The sequence below is a fragment of the Camelina sativa genome, chromosome 4 (assembly GCF_030686135.1).
Source record: "Camelina sativa cultivar CO46 ecotype springtype chromosome 4, ASM3068613v1".
Classification (NCBI taxonomy): domain Eukaryota; kingdom Viridiplantae; phylum Streptophyta; class Magnoliopsida; order Brassicales; family Brassicaceae; genus Camelina; species Camelina sativa.
The window spans coordinates 31,288,267-31,308,418 of NC_141883.1; the positions used below are offsets into that span (position 1 = coordinate 31,288,267).

Here is a 20,152-nt window from a genome sequence, read left to right on the forward strand (position 1 = left end):
GTTGCACCCAAAAAAAAAAAAACAAACATCAAAACGCTTTGCTTACGGTTTTTGCTTTCATGGTTAAACCTAGATCATTTTATACGGCACTGTCCGGATTAGAATAGAATTGGTTAAAGATTTGCCCATCTGAGGGGTTCGCTTTTTTAAAAACTAATCATTAAAAGAAGACTAACAAAAATGATAAAGTCGTCTCTACTTGCTGTAGTTTAATGTGATCACTGTATGAAATAAAACATAATCTGGATTACATTTAAAATAGTACTACAGTATTTATCAAAATAGCTTTTTGCTTATAAATAAATTTGTATTTCACTGTCTTATTAAATTTAAAAACTTTGTAACGAAAAGTTGTCAAAATATGAGTATTCTGATAGTTTTTTATAATCAGAAACGAAGACAGCTATTATACTTTTCGTTTTTGATTAAAAATAAAAATAAAACTATTTTATAAGATTAAAGTGGAAAAAATATACGATCCTTCCAAACCAAATAATGACCGAGGTTCATCACAATTTGAAATCAGAGAGACAGTCTTTATCAATATATTAAATAAATACAGTGTTAGGTTTGATAAATTAACGTATAAATGTTATATTGTCCGACAAATCCCAACGCGTCCCAGAGTCCAGACCACACCAACCTGTGAAAATAACCCTTCACAAAACAAAAACCAATACTGACAACAACCAAAAAAAAAACAAAACCAATAATAAATATATTTTGTCTGAAGCAAACGTTAGAAAAGTAAAACAAAGCAAACGTTAGAAAAGTAAAACAAAAGGAGTCCCTAAATTAATCAAAAAGAGTTTGAAATAAATAGCCGTTACAAGAAAACTACTTGTCGCTGTTTTTAATCAAAAGGCATTTGTTTTTACGGAAAAGTTGCCAATATAGACTTTTCAATTCGAACACGTCTTCACGTTTCCCTTGAGAAATTAGCACATCCCCCCGTATATGTCTCTTTGCACTACAGGACGTGCAATGATGCTTTGCTTTCTCACTTATAATTCTTTTTATGAATCACACATCTTTAGATTAAAAATTTATTTAGATATTTTTTTGTAACAAAAAAAACAAAAAAAGTCACTCACGTTTTACTATTCTTTTCCTATTTTGATAGACTTGATAGTCATGATATTGATAAGGTCATTTAATTTGTTTCCAGTTTACTAATTAAGAAAATTAATTATAATACTTATCATTCACTCTCTCTCTCTTCCCCTATATAATAAACCTCCACTTCATTCTCATCATCTTGAAAGAAAAACAAGATCTAGTAATCAAAAATAAAAAAAAATTTAAGAATGAGAGGTAAAAAATATCTTTCTTTACTAGTGATCATTGTCTTAGCCTCGAGTGAAGTTCTTGCCAGCAACAACAACTCTTCAACGCCTAGATTAAGAAAAAGTGATTTCCCAGCAGATTTCATCTTTGGTTCTGCAACCTCTGCTTACCAGGTTCCTTTTTAATATTTTCTTCTTATTAGTTTTCCTTATAAAGAAAAAACAATTCCTACCACTCGTTCATTATCTAGAAGAAGAAAAAAAACAAGAAAAGTCCGATCACTGGTTAGAGAATTTATGTTTTTTTTTTTTTTTTTTTTTTTATCACGTCGTAGGTAGAAGGAGGTGCTCATGAAGATGGTAGAGGACCAAGTATCTGGGATACTTTCTCTGAGAAATACCCAGGTTTGTTATTTTTTTTTTTAATCACCTTGTTGTTAGGATCTATATATATGAGTATTTAAGATTCAAGATCCGTGCGTCTAGTGTAGATGTATATTAATATGATGATGATGATATTTGAAAAGACGAGACCAAAATGTGAATGATCTCATCTCATGGGACAATAAATAAATAAAAAAGAAGCTCAATTACTCTGTTTTGATTCTTCAATGAGATTATAGTTAAACAATCTAAAGTTTAATTTCAATATTTTTTCAGAGAAGATAAAAGATGGTAGCAATGGGTCTGTTTCTGATAACTCTTACCATCTTTACAAGGTAATTTTCCTTTTTTTTTGTTTGGAATAAATATGTTACAATTAAACAGTTGTTCTTTATTTCCATTGGCTTAAAAAATCAGTTACATTATTTGATAATGTTATATTCATATATTTAAAACAGGAAGATGTGGCTTTATTGCATCAAATTGGATTCAATGCATACAGATTCTCAATCTCATGGTCCAGGATCTTACCTCGTAAGTTCCGTCTTCTCTTTGTAGATCATTCATTCACACATGAGATTTTGATTATTTCTCTGTGCCAATTAATTTTTTTCTTGTTTAGGTGGGAATCTAAAAGGTGGAATCAACCAGGCTGGTATTGACTATTACAACAACTTGATCAATGAGCTTTTGTCCAAAGGTAAAAAAGACAAATTCCAATCTGAAAACAGAGGCTCTCTTAATTAACGTTATCTGTTTCCTATGATATTTAAATTTCAATTCTAGTCTTAGAAAGGATTTTAAAACTTTTACGGATTTGGAAACGTTACATATTAGTCAATGAATTAGTAGTAGTCCACATTGAATGAATCATCTTTCTTTCACCCTTGAAAGTTGAAACTATAGTTACAAACGCAACAAAAGCACTAATGTAAATGTTTGTGATTGTGTTATACAGGAATTAAGCCTTTTGCAACCATGTTTCATTGGGACACACCACAAGCCCTTGAAGATGCTTATGGCGGATTCCTTGGTGACGAGATTGTGTAAGTCCTCCTAGTGGACTATCTATCTATCTATCTATAATCAAGTTTTACTAGCCATTACAATTAACAATACAGATCATACAGTGGCCAACAGAATTGTTAATTTAATTTAATTTTTGTTTTGTAATGAAACAGGAATGATTTCCGTGATTATGCGGATGTTTGCTTCAAGAGTTTTGGAGATAGAGTGAAGCATTGGATGACACTGAACGAGCCATTAACGGTGGTGCAACAAGGTTATGTTGCAGGTGTGATGGCTCCAGGAAGATGCTCCAAATTCACAAACCCTAATTGCACCGGTGGAAATGGAGCCACCGAGCCTTATATTGTTGGTCACAACCTCATCCTTTCTCACGGAGCCGCCGTCCAAGTCTACAGAGAAAAATACAAGGTTAGATAAACTATATATGCTCTGTTTCTTAACCATCAAGTTACTAAAAAAAGATGGCTTTTATATATGCTCTGTTGTTCGATAGGCGTCTCAAAAAGGTCAAGTTGGTATTGCTTTGAACGCGGCTTGGAACTTGCCATATACAGAATCACCGGAGGATAGATCGGCTGCGGCACGAGCCATGGCCTTCACATTTGACTACTTTATGGAGCCGCTTGTGACCGGTAAATACCCGGTTGATATGGTCAACAACGTAAAAGGTGGTCGCTTACCTACATTCACTGCACAACAATCTAAGATGCTGAAAGGCTCATATGATTTCATTGGCATCAATTATTACTCTTCCACTTACGCAAAGGATGTTCCCTGCTCCACCCAAGATGTTACTATGTTCTCTGATCCTTGTGCTAGTGTCACAGGTTTGGTTTCGTGTCATCCACATTTCTTTTTCTTAACCACTACAAACTAAATTACGAGTCTGAAGTGTGGGCTTGTATTTATGAATCAGGTGTAAGAGAAGGGGTTCCCATCGGTCCAAAGGTACTTTGGCTAGACTCATAAAACGTTGCAACGGTTATTAAATATTTATGAATTTGCTCAATCTAAAAACTATGTACATGATCTTATAGGCTGCATCAGATTGGCTTTTAATATATCCAAAGGGAATTCGTGATCTCGTCCTTTATGCAAAATACAAGTTTAAGGATCCTGTCATGTACATAACCGAAAACGGTAACTCACACAAACAACAGCTTCAGTTCTTGATAGATCTTCTTTTGGTTTCATCCTAATGTTGTACCAATCTTTGTAGGGAGAGATGAATTCAGTACCGATAAAGTCTTCCTTAAAGATGGTGATAGGATTGATTACTACGCTAGACATCTCCAAATGGTCCAAGACGCTATCTCGTAAGCATCCTTTTATTATCTAATATGTTAAGAATCCTCCTACAGCTGTCACGCTACATAATCAATCATACACATTTATGTAATTCTGTTGTGAATGCTTTTTCTTACTGGCAAATTTAGGGTTGGAGCAAACGTGAAGGGATTTTTCGCATGGTCGTTGCTAGACAACTTCGAATGGGCAATGGGATACACAGTCCGGTTTGGGCTGGTTTACGTGGATTTCAACAATGGAAGTAAGAGATATCCCAAAAAATCGGCTCAGTGGTTCAAAGAATTGTTAAATGAAAAAAAAAACAATTGATGATTACATAAAGATGGCGTTTATAACAACGACAATTGAGAGATTTATAATTTTTCCACCTTTGAAAATAATGATAATGGTTTAGCTATTTTAACATAGAACCGGATTGATGTATTACTCGATGTTATACCATCTTTCGATGTAACGTACGATTTATAAGGAAAATTAATACTAAATTCGTTGAATAATTATAAAAGTGAGAAATGTGAAAACGATATAGGCATAGTTTGTAAGATCTACAATTTCAGCTTTATATCAATTTGAGAAAAAAGAAGTTGGATCAGTATTAGCCAGCTACTTGAAGTATAAGTTAACATATAATCACGCCAGTCAACACTGGTCAACGCCGGATTCCGGCCAACCTCGAATGTTTATGGTGTTGTACACATAATCTATGTTTGTTTATGTATTTTCTTATGTGATGACATTAGTTCACGTAGTTAACAAAACATTTATATTATTTGTATGTGTGACTATGTGCTGGCGTATACTTCAAATAGATGGCGATCATTTTTCCTTAAATTTTTAAAAGAACAAAATGGATAAGAGGTGTACTGTTTCACCCTCCTTTTTATTATCTCGTTATTAACGATGTGCATTTGTGGTATTATGAGTTGGATTATTTGGAAATTTTGATATTTCTTTTAAGATTGTGAATTTGTGATGGTTTCTTTTTTGATGCATGATAGCATGTGTGAAGTTGACAGTAATGCTATAATGTGTTAACAATTATTCGCGTCGATGTGGAATATTCTCTATTATTTATACGCATTCAAATAGAATGCCCAATAAATATGATAGCATCTTCGATCCATTTTTTTTTGTCTCCCATTCCCTTAGATGACAAATTGGCATTCTTTACTTGAATCAACTTGAACTGAAATGTTAATAAGTAGCTTACTTCATTTCAGGATATACGAGTGAAGTTTAAGCTTAAACTCTTTTCACTAATTTCTAATCATATCAAGGTTTAGATACATATTTTCTCAAATGGGAGTATTAACTTAAGACTAGCAAGAGGTCGAAGGGAAAAAAACTCTCCAAGGCACGACAACCGAGGACGTGATGAAGCCATTTGTCCAGATCTCATCCACCCTTATCCACCAATAAGATTTGGACCCTGGCTTTATCCAACGGTCTCCCCCACTCCGACCATCTGCTCTTCACATCTCCATGGCAAATCTCCGAGTTTCACCTACCAGAATTCAATGTTTCTGTTAATCTGGTATTACCTTAATTCCCTCCTTGCGTTTATTTCCACCTTTGCTTGCTGAAGAACCCCCTGCTTTCGAACCTTTCTGATATAAAACCACTTTCCCGCTGCTACAACCTTTTCAATCAACTATGTTTTTCAAACCCTGTGAATCAAAACTCTCTGAGTTTCCATGGCAAACTGTATCCCATACCATTTGAAAGGTAAATGTGTGGATATGAACTACTCACCCCCTCCCCAAAAGCGGATAAAGGCACTAGAGCTGGATACAACAGACCTAATTCGGGAAAACCCTCTCACTCTAATAGGCAGACTTACTAACCCCGCGGGCCAACTTATGTGGGCTATTTTCCCTTTCCTTCTTAATCGCTGGAACCTGAAAGGAAAAGCAGAGGGAGCCGATTTAGGTCAAGGTGTGTTTCAGTTCAAATTTGAACTCGAAGAAGACCTCAATCAAGTCATGGATAACAGACCTTATCATTTCGATCAATGGATAGTTATTCTCAAACGATGGGAACCGGTTATCTCACCATCGTTCCCTTCACAGATCCCCTTTTGGCTCGAAGTTCAAGGCCTTCCAAAACAATATTGGAAAAAAGAAATGGTTCTCTCTATTGGCGAAGCGCTTGGCGAGATTCTGGACTGGAATATCTCCACCTCGTCGATCCAACTAAAAGTCCTCATTAACGGATTAGAACCTATAACAAAGGAAACAATCATCGAGTTTTCAGATAGCAGTGAAGACCTAATCTGCTTAGAGTACAAAAACCTCAAAAACTACTGTACTTACTGTCTACGGCTCTCTCATGACAAGTATCCCTGCCCGGGATTGAATGGGGAAAGAAAGGAAGTACCACTGAAACAAAAACAAGCCATTTCAGGTGAGACTTGTACATCAGTGTCGAGGAATTACTATACACCTCAGGACAACTTCCTACCACCAAAACAACACATTAGAACACAAGACTCAGAGAGAAGCTACCAAACATGGCACAGATTCGAGTCTAGGAAACGCTCCTATGACAAACTGGAACACCCAAACCACTCGCGTTCTGAAACAAGACCTGTCCCACGGGATCAGAGGGATACCTTTGCTAGAAGATATTCACCTAGAGCACCCTCTCGTTTGATCTCTAGAACGGGCGCCTCTAACCTATATCACAACAGGAACTCAAGGCATCATCCTCCCCCACCAAGAAACCTACAATGGAGAGAAAATCAAACTCATCAGTGGAACCCGAAGGTGAACCCTTTGTATCTTCTAGAGCAAGAAGACCACCACTGGAAAGAAATATCTCAAGCCTTGATCCTCAAACCCCACCACCTTTGGGAATCCAAGTGGATCGATCCCAACTCCCCTCTAAAGAACAAGTGTTAAATGAACTGAGAGAAGTCACAATCCAGTACATGGCCTGTCCTGATCCAACAGAGAGTCCAGTGAGGCGCATGAGGGTACTACAAGGTGAAACTGAAAATCTAATGGAGAACACAACCAATTCGATAATGGAAGCTAACCTGGCTAATGCATCTCTGTTGAACCCTCAACCTAATAATCTCTCACCAAAACACACTACAATCGATGTAGCAGTGACCAGTTCCCCTTCCCATGCTCAAGACCAAAGTGAACCAAGCAAGAGAGGACGAGGTAGACCACCTATCCAAAAACAACCTGCAAAAGGAAACCAAGCATTATTGGGAGCAAAAACCCAAAAAAGGAACTTCACTCGTGGCTCCCCAAGGAAACAAAATGAAGTGAAAGGCGGATCAAAACTTGGTACCTCAAAGCAAAGTCAGAAAAAACCAGTCAGAACAGCTTCAGGACCCTCTGCTCCAAAAGATAAACCCCAAACACAAAACTCGGGAACTCAACAAGAAACTGCCCAAACCCATGACATCGATACTCCTCACCAACCAGCTCATTCAACTTCACCAAAAGTCTCCCTTTTCCCGACAAGTAGGAAGAAGAAGGTGGATTTTCAGAATCCGCCGACCCCTCTTACGTAAGGTTTGTAAGCTGGAACTGTTGTGGGTTGGGAACCCCACAACAGTCCAGAGACTGAAGGACATAAAGAAACGTATATGTCCTGATCTCATCTTCCTCATGGAGACCAAAAACCAGAATGACATGGTGCTACAATCTCTACAGTGGCTCGATCATCCTTCCCAACACTTGGTCCCCCCCCCCCCCCTCTCGCCAGGGGGAGGTGGTTTAGCCCTGTTCTGGAAACAAAGCTTAGAAGTGGAAATATTAAATTCCTGTAATAACCTAATCGATACCAGAATAAAAGCAAAAGGCAGATATTTCTTTGCTACCTTCGTGTACGGAGAACCTGATAGAACCAAGAGAGTTGAAATCTGGGAAAAGATAAAAATGCAAACATCCTCTCGATCTGAGCCCTGGTTTCTAACGGGAGATTTTAATGATATCATCGGGTGCAATGAGAAAAAGGGGGCCCACCCAGATCAGAAGGATCATTCTCTGACTTAAGATCGCTTATGTCTACCTGCGACCTGTTCGATCTCCAACACACAAGAAACTTTTTCTCTTGGAGAGGGAAAAGACACTCACACATTGTCAGGTGCAGACTGGACAGGGCTATAGCAAACAACAAATGGACTATTGCTTACCCGTCAGGAAGAAGTGAATATCTTTGTTTTGAAGGCTCTGATCACCGCCCTCTGGTATCTTCCTTCGATCTTGTACACAAAAGAAGAAAAGGTCTCTTTCGTTATGATAGAAGACTAAGGCACATACCAGAAGTCAAAAAACTTATCTGTGACGCATGGAACGCCTGCCCTGATGCGGTAGTAGACAAACGCCTTCAACTGTGCAGAACCGCAATTATAACCTGGACAAGAGAACAACAAGAAAACAGTCAGCAGACTGTAAATGACCTCAGGGATCAACTAGAAGAGGCAATGATAACTGACTCGAGCCCTCAAGCTCTACTAGATGATTTAAACAGAAATTTAACAATTGCCTGTCAAAAAGAGGAAGAGTTTTGGAAACAACGCAGCCGCCAACTCTGGCTAGCTTTAGGAGACAAGAACTCTGGGTTCTTCCATGCTGCAACAAAGAGTCGTAAGGTGATCAACAATATATCAGTTCTTGAATCAGAGCAGGGAGATTCAATCTATGAAGAACAGGAGATTGTTGACACTATTTCCTCTTACTATCAAGAGTTATTTACCTCGACTGCAAGAACCAGGTCCACAACAGTAAGGGATGCTTTAACACCATGTATTACAGAATCAATGAATGAAGAGTTACTGAAGATACCTTCCCCAACTGAAGTCAAGAATGCTTGTTTTGACATCCATCCGGATAAAGCTCCGGGACCCGATGGATTCTCAGCAAGTTTTTATCAAACAAATTGGGACACCTTAAGCGGAAAGGTCACAACAGATATACAAGACTTCTTTACCTCTGGATCCCTCCCGGCACACTCAAACCACACTCATGTTAGGCTGATTCCAAAGATTACTAGTCCGAAAAGAGTGGCTGACTATCGTCCAATAGCACTTTGCTCAATCTTCTACAAAACCATTGCGAAAATCATCTCAAAACGACTGCAAGCTATATTACAAACCTGCATATCTCAGAATCAGTCCGCTTTTGTCCCTGGTCGAGCAATCACGGATAATGTCATCATCACGCATGAAGCTCTTCATTACCTGAAACAATCCATGGCACAAGAACGAGTTTACATGGCAGTCAAAACTGACATGAGTAAAGCCTACGACAGGTTAGAGTGGAGTTTTATTGAAGAAGTACTTTCCAGAATGGGCTTCCACCCTCATTGGACTAATATACTCATGCAGTGTATCACTTCAGTATCCTATTCCTATCTCCTCAATGGACAGGCCAGAGGAATGGTTAAACTAAGTCGAGGTATCAGACAAGGCGATCCACTATCTCCTTACATCTTCATTCTCTGTAGTGAAGTACTTTCAAGCTTATGTAACAAAGCACAAGTTTATGGTAAATTACCTGGGATACGGGTAGCAAAAGGGAGCCCATGGGTCAACCACCTCCTATTTGTAGATGACACTATGTTTTTCTGTAAATCAGATAAAACTAGTGTCAGACAACTAAAGGAGATCCTGCATAAATATAAAGCAGCCTCAGGACAAAAGATAAACCAAGACAAATCTTCCATTACGTTCTCGAGCAAAACCAAAAATGATATCAAAGAAAGGGTTACGCAGGAACTTGGCATCAACAAAACTGGAGGACAAGGAAAATACCTCGGGCTACCAAAGTTATTCGGGAGGAAGAAAAATGACCTATTCACCATGATTGTAGATAGGATAAAACAACAAGCTCTCAGCTGGTCCTCCAAATTCCTCTCCTCCGCTGGAAAACTGACCCTGCTTAAGTCAGTCCTGGGAGTTATGCCCTCCTATACAATGTTCTGCTTTAAGCTTCCAAATTCTCTCTGCAGTCGTATCCAATCCGCTCTAACCCGCTTCTGGTGGGATGAGAAACCTGACAAGAGGAAGATATGTTGGATTGCTTGGGACAAGATGACTAAATCTTTCAAAGACGGTGGATTGGGTTTCAGAGACTTACAGTGCTATAATGATGCCTTTTTAGCAAAAATCAGCTGGCGGATTCTTACTCAACCTTCTTGTCTCCTTGCAAAATTATTAACAGGTAAATACTGTAAAACCACATCTTTCTTAGAGAGTCATGTCCCAAATCATGCATCACACGGGTGGAGGAGTATTTGCATAGGAAGAGAGTTATTAAAGACAAACCTGGGCAAGCTACTTGGAACAGGTGAAGCAACACCGATATGGGGAACCCCTTGGCTCTCCTTAGACCAACCTTTTTCTCCTCTCGGACCCCCACAAAAAGAGGACCAACACTTGCGAGTTGCAGATTTACTTATCACTCAATCTAAGAAATGGAATATTTCTCTGATAAAAATAATCCTCCCCTTTTATAAGGAGAACATCCTCAACCTTAAACCAAGTAAGCAAGGAGGATCAGACTCTTGGGCGTGGCTCCCGATCTCTGATGGAATCTATTCAGCCAAGTCAGGCTATTACGAAGCCCTACAACAGAAAACACACGTTCAAGATCCAATACCAATACCTATACCACAAAACCCTGAAAACCAATTTAAATGGAAGCAGGAGATCTGGAATCTCAAGTGCTCACCAAAATTAAAACTACTGCTCTAGAAAGCTTCACAGAACGCCCTCCATGTAGGTCATAACCTACAAACCAGACAGATCACCTCTACCTCCGCTTGTCAACACTGTGGGAGACCAGAAACTGAAGCGCGTATCTTTTTCCAGTGTCCCTTTGCTGTGAATGTCTGGAAACATGTACCGTTTAAAGATCGATTTAACCTTGAATTAACCCTATCTTTCAAAAGAGGCCTTGTGGAATCTACAAAGATCATATGCCTCCCTCCCACTGGAATAACGACTGGTCCCCTTGCACCCTGGATCATCTGGACTCTCTGGACAGCTCGAAACCGCCTACTCTTTGATAAGACCCAAATCCAAACTACTGAAATTATCTCTCTAGCCATCTTACGAGCAAAAGAATGGCAGGAAGCCCAACAGACTCAATCCAATCGGACACCAGTTCAACCCAGATCTCTGATCCCTGGACAACGATCGATACAACCTTTTGAGAACCCAATTACTTGTTTCACGGATGCAGCCTGGCAGGCCAATGGGAACATGGGCTGTGGATGGATCTTCAAAGACCAATTCGGTGACATCCTCCTCCAAGGTGAATCTACGGCAACCCACATCCGATCACCTCTGATGGCCGAAGCACTAGCAACTCTCACGGCTTTGGGAGTTGCCATTGAATCGGGCTTCAACAAGATCTCCTTTGCTTCAGACTCGCAGATGCTAGTCCAAGCACTCAATCAGAAGACTTCTCCAAAGGAATTCTGCGGGCTTTAATATGATTCCCACTCTCTCTCGGATCGTTTCGATATGTATAATTTCTCTCATATCTCTAGACTCGATAATTTCCAAGTCGATGCTCTGGCAAAATATGCCCTAAAAGGCCTTTGTAATTGTAACTAATTAATCTATTAAGTATCGTGTGTTTGACAAAAAAAAAAAAAAAATACATATTTTCTCACACTAGGTATCAACTATAATCCTATTTCCGTAACAAATAACGACCCCGCGGCCGCTATTATTCGAAGAAAAGTAATTCTTTGTGTGCGCCGCTTGACTAAAAGAAAAGCATAAGAGTTCAAACTAGACTATTCTCTCATGCGTGCTTTAGCAAAACGCCAACAACAAACAAGAGGTCAGTAAAGGCGACTATGCGCATATATAGTCTGAATCCAAATACTTACAGTACTTGCCCACAATTTTATGAGTATCCCAATATCAGCATCAATTGATCAATGGGTCAGAAAAATTATGCAGTGCTTTGATGACATTCGATTAACTTTATATTACTTGAATCATTATCAAAAATTATCATCAGCTGGGCCTGGGCCTAATGGGTTAAAATTTACCCATTTGACAATGTCCAACTTTATAAGTAGATACATGTTTTAACTTTTAAAACTAATTACATTATATAGGTTAAAGGTTCCCCACTTGTGGTCAATAGCGACGTATAGTACGAACTTATGAATGAAGACATGATTGCGACCATATTCAAACTAATTACATTATATGTTCTATGCAACATACACTGCCTGCATGTGTACAGCTTCTCATGGCACGGGCCAACGTGGAGTGCAATTGTGCAATTGCTAATATTCAGAGATTAATTCAACAAGAAATAAAAAATAGTAGCTTTGAATGTAAAAAACTGTCAGGAATTATTTAAAATAATTTTGATATTCACATTACCAATATCATATTTTATATATATGGGTAAAATTCGAGACACGTGTTCATCCACCAATAAGTTAAAAATAATCATATTTTTTTTTTGTTAATTCAGAAAGTAAATCTCCATACCTATGGGAGAGGTCCGAGACTAATCTCTTATGCGTTTGGGGAGAATCAATCCCTGGCCTAGACCAACAGGGCAACTCTTCCATCAAGGCCAGAACCACTAGCCCACCACCTTGTGGTCAAGATAATCATATTCTTTTATATTTTTATGTTTTCACATGGAATTAGTTTTTAAGTTTTTTTTTTTTGGAATTAGCGGTCTTTCATAAGAATTACAAAATTTTCAGAGGCTAAATTCAGAAGAAATCCAAGAAACGAGAGCTTGTTTTTAATTTCAATAACTAAAACTCCAATTCCTTTGGAAATAAATAAAATAATGATTTTTTTACATCTCAGCAGCCACGATATCATCAAAGTCCGTAAAAGGAAACGCCAGCTTTTGTGAACGTGAAAGATGTAAGCGGCTCAGTGAGTTTCGCATGCTAAAAGACAGGACAATGAACATAGTCAAATATACATACCACGTTCAATCTCCACTTTAAATAGAAACATACATGCATAGGATAGAAAAACACACATATTCATATAGATCTGAATGTAAGCTGTAATCCTGACTACGTTCAAACATAAAGATGAACATAAGCTAAGAATATGGTCGATTTTGAGGGTACAAGAAGAGGAAACCAAAATTGAATTCTCTTCTTAATTACCATAATTTTCTTACTACGGTAAATCATAGTTTAATCTTAAGTAGTTACTTTTGAGATGCATACTTATATGACTATAAGGATAAATATACCTTTCCACGTAGAACAACAACATCACGAGACGAAGCTCCCTATATGTATGAGAAGAGAAACTCTTCGTTTGTTACAACTACAAAACTCAGCTTTGAACAGTTGAGGAAAATACATATATTCAAATCAAAAAAAAAAAAAAAGAATAATATGAAGGTGCATTTTTTCATCCTCCTTATAATACTCTCATGGTTGTCAAGGAAGATTACTTCATCTAGAGTACTCGATCGTCATGATTTTCCGGATAATTTTGTTTTTGGAACAGCTGCATCGGCTTTTCAGGTAATATTTCAGTCGGTAATATTCGATTTTTAAAAGGAATATTATTATTATTATTATTATTTTTTTTTTTTGAACAAAAAAGGATTATTATTATAAAATGCAATTCGTTATGGAAGTTGTGTGACGTTGACAAATTATGCGGAATCTAATCCGTACGTAATATAATTCCCGTTGATGTGGAAGTAAGTTCATATTCCAAGAGTTTATAATTTTCCATGCCATATATAAGTCAGCCGAATATCAATTTGATACAGTTAAGATGATGTCGTTGGTTTTTTATTCTTCACCCTTCAAATGATATAGTTTGTATTTTGTAATATTGGATTAAAAAAAAGGGTAACTGTTAGTCTGTTACTAAAAAGGTAAAAATTAAAGTTGCCCATTATATAGTACAAAGGTGCAACAAGTGAAGGTGGGAAGTCTCCAACTATATGGGATTACTCAGCCACACTTTTCCAGGTCTCTTTTAAATTTATATTCCGTACAAATATCTTAAAATGTGTACTAAAATTGTATCTATATATAAATGACTAATAGTTCCAAATGCAGAAAGGACCAGTATGGAGAATGCAGATGTAGCGGTCGATTTTTACCATCGTTATAAGGTAAAATCGTGGGTGCACAAACGATATTGTTTGTTTTATTATTTTTTAATGTCAAGGTCGATAAATATATTTTGGACCTATTATGTTATTTTCCTAATTATATATACCGAAATTGTATACACACAGGATGATGTCAAATTGATGAAAGACTTAAATATGGACGCTTTCAGATTTTCGATTTCATGGGCTAGATTAATACCTAGTAAGTAAATTTACATTTTTTTAAAAAATTGTTATATACATTTAGTTAAAACTGAAATATATGTAAAAAATTTGGTGAATCTGCTTAACTTTTGGTATTATTTTGAAGGTGGAAAAGTAAAAGATGGAGTAAACAAAGAAGGTGTACAATTCTATAAGGCTCTCATCGACGAGCTTGTTGCTAACGGTAAGTTGACTAATTAGTTAAACTTATACCAAACCTCTCTAAATGACAATAACTATATTATGCGTTACATTTTTGTATTAGCTAAAGATAATTATGCATGTTAAATTATCTTACATATGTTGTATGATCTAATGAACAAACATACGCAGGCATTCAACCATCAATTACCCTCTACCATTGGGACCATCCTCAAGCACTCGAGGACGAGTATGGTGGCTTTTTAAGCCCTCAGATAGTGTAAGTGAACTTATAATTATTCTATAAATTTTTGTTTTAATGACTCTATGGTTATTATATATCATGAAGATAGACATAAAAGAAATCAATATTAATTAACTATTATTTTTAATTATTCTAAACAGAGAAGATTTTCGAAATTTTTCAAGAGTATGTTTTGAGGAATTTGGAGACACAGTTAAAATGTGGACTACTATAAATGAACCTTATGTCGTAACTGTTGCGGGCTACGATGCGGGTAACAAAGCGGTTGGACGATGTTCTAAATGGGTGAATAGTAAGTGTCAAGCCGGCGATTCAGCTACCGAGCCTTACATTGCATCACATCACCTTCTTCTTGCTCATGCCGCAGCTGTCCAAGAGTTCCGAAAATGTAACAAGGTGGATTTATAAAAAAAGTATAAATTAATTATTAAATATTTTAAATTTGATTAGTGTCTTTGCTTTTGATCTTATAAATTTAATCAAAATAATTTGTTTGACAGACTTCACAAGATGGTCAGATTGGGATAGTGTTATCACCTTTGTGGTTTGAGCCTTATGACTCTAGTTCTCCTGCCGATAACGAAGCCGTTAAACGAGCTCTTGCCATCGAACTAGATTGGTAAGTTGTTATATAAGTAAGTGTAAAAACAAGTAATGTTATATTTGTTGTAATCGTAAGATATTTACATAACATTTTTCCAACGTGTGTATCAGGCATTTAGATCCAGTTATTCATGGGGATTATCCAGAATTAATGAAGAAACACATCGGAAACAGATTACCTTCTTTCACTCCGGAACAGTCTAAAATGTTGAAAAATTCATCTGATTTCATTGGAATTAACTACTATACAGCCCGTTACATTGCTCACCTTCCACACATCGACCCTGCACGACCTCGATTCGTAACCGATCAACAGCTGAAATGGACAGGTAAGAATGCTAATGTTAATATCCGTACGACTATTTTCTTCGTATGAGATTCATTAAATTCCTAACTTAGTTTTATTATGCCTATATTTGAACAGTTACAAATCACAGTAATCACCAATTGGGACCAGGGGTACGTAACTTCTTGACTATTTTTGAACAGTCACAAATCACACTAATGACACTTATGACAGTTCTGTTTTTTTTTCCCTCCAAAGGTTCTAAGGTTTGTTTTTGATCTTGACACACAGGAAGAACGAGGCATACTCCAATCACATCCAGAAGGTTTACGAAAAGTTCTTAAGTACATCAAAGATAAATACGATAACCCTATCGTCTATATAAAAGAGAACGGTAAGATTTTTGTCTATATATATATATATTATTTTTTCCTATCAAAGAGCAAATTATCCCTCTTTGTAAATATTTATTTGATAAATTAAATTTACAGGAATCAATGACAATGACGACGGTACAAAATCACGAGAGGAGATTCTCAATGATACATCTAGGATGAGCTACCATGAGGACCATATACAACAGCTCCACAAAGCTATAACGTAAGTTATATTTCAACATTTTTACAAAAACGGATCTGATTTTTTAATAACGTAAACAAGAATTAAAATATTCTACTGTTATAACAGAGATGATGGATGTGACGTGAGAGGATATTACGTGTGGTCTTTACTAGACAATTTCGAATGGGAGTATGGATATTCCACTAGATTTGGTCTGTACTATGTAGACTACGACAACGATCTCACCCGGTATCCCAAAACTTCGGTTAACTGGTTCAAGCAGTTTCTCAACAAACCGGTGGTAAGGAATGAAGAAACAGAGGAGGAGGAAGTATGGGATGTACTGTCACGTGAGGAAAGGTATAATAAGACTTTCGATGATTCAGAAGGTTTCGAGGCATCCGTTGGTTCGATTCTCTATCTCATGACGAACGTATCAAGAAGACAAGAAGAAGATGATGAGAGAGATCGATGTGCTCTTGGAAATCTTAATCATCAGTTAGGTTTCTTGTTGGGATCATATAATTATTTGTGATTTTACCTTTTCTTGAGTAGCCCTTAGGTATCATTAAATTTTTTACGAGTTATCAAAATTGCCAATGTAGGAAGACAATTTATGTATATGGAATGGAAATAAAAACAATTAAACAACTAATGTGGTACTATATGCATAATTCTTTTTCTTGCTCTGTTCTTATAATTCATTATTTTTCTTTGAAAATAAAGAGCTTTATTTTTTTTTAGTGAAAGTTTTGATTAAAAAGTTGATGCCATTTTGACATTGCTTGGAGGAGGATTCTGAAAAAGGTAATAGAACCAGGGGAGAACTCTACTTTGGTTTGAATTGATAAATTGATCCTTGATGATAAGCCTTGAATTGAGGGTCAAATATTTTGATTGATCCATCCACTGGTAATTGGATGAGAACCATCATCAATGAACATGATATAAAGATCATTTTGATGAGAAACAGACCAAATGGGCTATTTGTCATCATGCAGAAAAGCCATGTTCTACGAACGCAACTTTGCATACATGAAAAAACAGAACTTGTTAAAAGTTACACGATTTCAGATAATCAATCAAATTAAAGATCAAAGACATGTAGTAGTGTTTCATAAAGGAATCTAGAACAGAAACGTAACGTAAAAAAAAAAAAAAAAAGGATATCAAGAGTAAAGGTATATAATTTCAAATAGATGGAGGACAAATATACATATGTATGAAACCTTCGTTTGTTGATAAAGAATCCTTATTGCAGCTATACTAAAGATAAAAACAGAAATAGAATGTGGTTAATTGGCTTCGGGAAGAAGAAAAAGACCTGATTTCTGAGAACAATTGATGTACGATGTTGAGAAGACCATCCTTGAGATTTTATACACACACCAAGCGTTCGTGGAGATTATGCAGGAGAATGAAGTGGAAGAGAAATGGGTTTTGAGAAAGTAAATAACTTGAGAAAAAAAATAAAAGCGAGAAAGTATTTTTTTTCCTTTTTATTCTAAACAAAATCTTTAGGAAAGGAAAATAGTAAATAAAATCATTTAAAATAGAAATCGTTTACAATTTGGCAAAATTAATTCCTTGTTTTGAACGGTCATTAAAAACCGATGTGTCGATCAGAGAATGCTGCATGTTCGTCATCTAGCTATGTCGCACATTTGCTTTCACAAATAAAAAAAACCCCATTAGAAAACCTAGAACGGTTCTTCGATTTATAATTAAAAGCCAGTTTTGGGGATAGGGCTAGTTTAGGGATAAGCCTCGCCTTATTTCTCCATTTTCGTCGTTGTTTCTCCGATCAGCTTCTTCTCGGAGTCACGGCTAAGGAGGTACGTACGGTGTTTCTCTCTCGATCGATCGATCGATTTCTTTCTCTGAGTATTTATTTCCACGTATAAATCTTTTTAACTAAAGGCTCTCTGTGTAGATCTGATAGAGAGTTTGTTTCGGCAATATTTGTAAACCTATTATATAAATTACTAATCCATATTAAAAAAAAAAAAGGTGAAATAAACGTGTAACGCTTCTATATGTTTTTATTCTTCGGGCTGGTTGTAGGAAAAAAATGACTCAAACTCCACCACCACCGCCAGATGATGTTGAGTTGAGAAGTATTATGATGGAGAGACTTTCACTTGCTGTCGCCAGAGGCGGATTGGAGATGGAGGAGAAGCTGAAGAACCACTTTGTTGGCGTAAATAGTCCATACGTCAGCTTTCTGTTTCCGTCAGGTCCTGACCACTCTCTGTACAAACAGAAAATTGCTGAATACACCAAGTCTCCTCCTCATCCTCCTCCTACTCTCCTCCCACCACGCCAAGGTCTCGGAGGCGGTTTTAGGGGCTTAACGGAGGTTGTGGCTCTTACCTTCCAAGGTATTGCGTTTACAGTTGGAATCCCTCCAGGCATGACGCTCAAGGAGCTTGGTATTATGAAGTTCGTGGCCCACTTTGTGGTGCGGTATGGGGATGAGTTCCAGCGTGCTCTGCGTTCGACTGATAATTCTCAGTTCAAGTTTCTACTTAAGGGAGATAAAAGGTCCGAGTTGTTCTCTGGTCTTTGTTGTGGGTATGGTTTTCTAATAAAGACTTGGAGTCCGGCTCGTTTGGATGCTCTTCTTGAAGGTTTCAACACTTGTTTCACTGCTTTCAAGAAAAAGCTAGATGATGATGGGGAGGAAGACGAGACAGTGAACAAGGTTGAGACTGATAGGCGTGATTTTGTAGTTTGTGATGAGTATTTTGTTGACCTCGAGAACAAATACTTGCCACCAATGGAATCTCCAATGGCCATGATGGGTGATATCGATATACATGATTCTCATTCTCATGGTCTTATATTCATGGTGCCACCAAACCCTATTTTTTTTAGAGTTGTAATCCCTGAAAGAGGCATGATGCGCAAGGAGCTTGGAATTATTAAGTTCACAGCCATGTTTGTGATGCGGTTTGGGGACGAGTTTTTGGATGCTCTGCGGGAGAGAGTTTGTGAACCAGAGTTTGATTTTATGAAGAGCAATCCTGGAAATGATATAGGAAGGTATAAGCTTTTCTCTGAGCTTCTTCTTGCGTATGGTAATGTAATCAAGCGTTGGGACATGAGGCCGAAAACGGGTTTCCAGCCAGCTCGCATGGAAGCTGTTCTTGAAGGGTTTTTCACTGCTTTTAATGCTTTCAAGAAAAAGCATGAGGATGAAGAGGACGAGGTTGTGGACACGGTAGTGACTGATAGGCGTGATTTTGTGGTTAGCCAAGAGTATTTTCAGTATTTTCTTGAGGTGGAGGAGTCTACTCCTCTACCTGAAAGGCCTACGCCGCGTCCGCGTCAAACGGGATCGTCCGCGTCTCGATCTGGTTTTTTTGGACCTCCACTGGGGGTCCTGTTGCAACGATCTCTTGTACTAGAGAATCCCGAGCCAAGGACGATGATGCAACCAACTCCACAGTCTCGAGTTTTGCTCATTATTAAACAATGCTGCATTCTCAATTCTCACCCATCACCAAAAAGTAACAAAGCTCACTCGTTTCCTTGCTACAAAAGGTTGAAAAATCATACTATCTTGGTTAAATCAAGTCCGGTTTAATCTTGGTTTGCAAGCGGTTAAGAATTGGGTATCTCTGTGCGCCAAAGTTAAGAAGGAACTAAAGAAGAGAATAAGTTGAGCTGAGCTGGCCAATTTTTACGCGCCTGGATTACAATTTATAAATAATGAGCTATCATGGCCTCGACAATTCAAGGTCATTGGTTTACATAACAACTTAAACTGTTAGGAACACAAATAACATGTTAAAAAATTCTCAGTTCAAGAATCTGCACCGTTTTAAAAAAAAAAAAAAAAAAAGGTGAAGTTGTGAGTTGGCGGGTGATGTTTGTTGATGTATGAAAACGGCTCTAAACTGTTTTATGTGATATTTCACATTGCTCGTTTATTGGGTTCTTCATAGTCAGAAGACTGTTATCATATATATTCTACAAAACA

The 20,152-nt window shown here is 37.3% G+C and overlaps 4 protein-coding genes and 1 pseudogene across 4 annotated transcripts; all 5 read left to right on the top strand.

Annotated features, from left to right (window-relative positions):
• Positions 1 to 876: 876 nt before the first annotated feature.
• LOC104782992 (beta-glucosidase 15) lies at positions 877 to 4,512 on the top strand. Its single transcript, XM_087511979.1, has 12 exons — positions 877 to 1,460; positions 1,622 to 1,691; positions 1,947 to 2,005; positions 2,129 to 2,204; positions 2,293 to 2,370; positions 2,629 to 2,716; positions 2,852 to 3,107; positions 3,193 to 3,526; positions 3,616 to 3,647; positions 3,737 to 3,839; positions 3,919 to 4,015; positions 4,136 to 4,512. Exons 1-12 carry the CDS (start codon positions 1,308 to 1,310, stop codon positions 4,314 to 4,316), a joined length of 1,527 nt encoding a protein of 508 aa, XP_087368105.1. The 5' UTR covers positions 877 to 1,307; the 3' UTR covers positions 4,317 to 4,512.
• A 2,424-nt stretch (positions 4,513 to 6,936) lies between these two features.
• Positions 6,937 to 8,017, top strand: LOC147946376 (uncharacterized; annotated as a pseudogene).
• An 8-nt stretch (positions 8,018 to 8,025) lies between these two features.
• LOC147946377 (uncharacterized) lies at positions 8,026 to 11,460 on the top strand. Its single transcript, XM_087509590.1, has 2 exons — positions 8,026 to 10,608; positions 10,720 to 11,460. Exons 1-2 carry the CDS (start codon positions 8,026 to 8,028, stop codon positions 11,458 to 11,460), a joined length of 3,324 nt encoding a protein of 1,107 aa, XP_087365716.1.
• A 1,770-nt stretch (positions 11,461 to 13,230) lies between these two features.
• On the top strand, positions 13,231 to 16,818 carry LOC104782995 (beta-glucosidase 28). Its single transcript, XM_087511981.1, is given in 14 exon segments — positions 13,231 to 13,502; positions 13,893 to 13,941; positions 13,944 to 13,961; positions 14,052 to 14,107; positions 14,234 to 14,309; positions 14,418 to 14,495; positions 14,645 to 14,732; positions 14,858 to 15,113; positions 15,218 to 15,336; positions 15,432 to 15,649; positions 15,745 to 15,779; positions 15,898 to 16,000; positions 16,098 to 16,206; positions 16,294 to 16,818. Coding segments are annotated over 14 exon segments (1,851 nt in total). The 5' UTR covers positions 13,231 to 13,265; the 3' UTR covers positions 16,703 to 16,818.
• Positions 16,819 to 17,706: 888 nt separating this feature from the next.
• Positions 17,707 to 20,102, top strand: LOC104782993 (uncharacterized). Its single transcript, XM_010508069.3, has 2 exons — positions 17,707 to 18,002; positions 18,232 to 20,102. Exon 2 carries the CDS (start codon positions 18,239 to 18,241, stop codon positions 19,754 to 19,756), a length of 1,518 nt encoding a protein of 505 aa, XP_010506371.2. The 5' UTR covers positions 17,707 to 18,002; positions 18,232 to 18,238; the 3' UTR covers positions 19,757 to 20,102.
• The last annotated feature ends 50 nt before the right edge of the window (positions 20,103 to 20,152 follow it).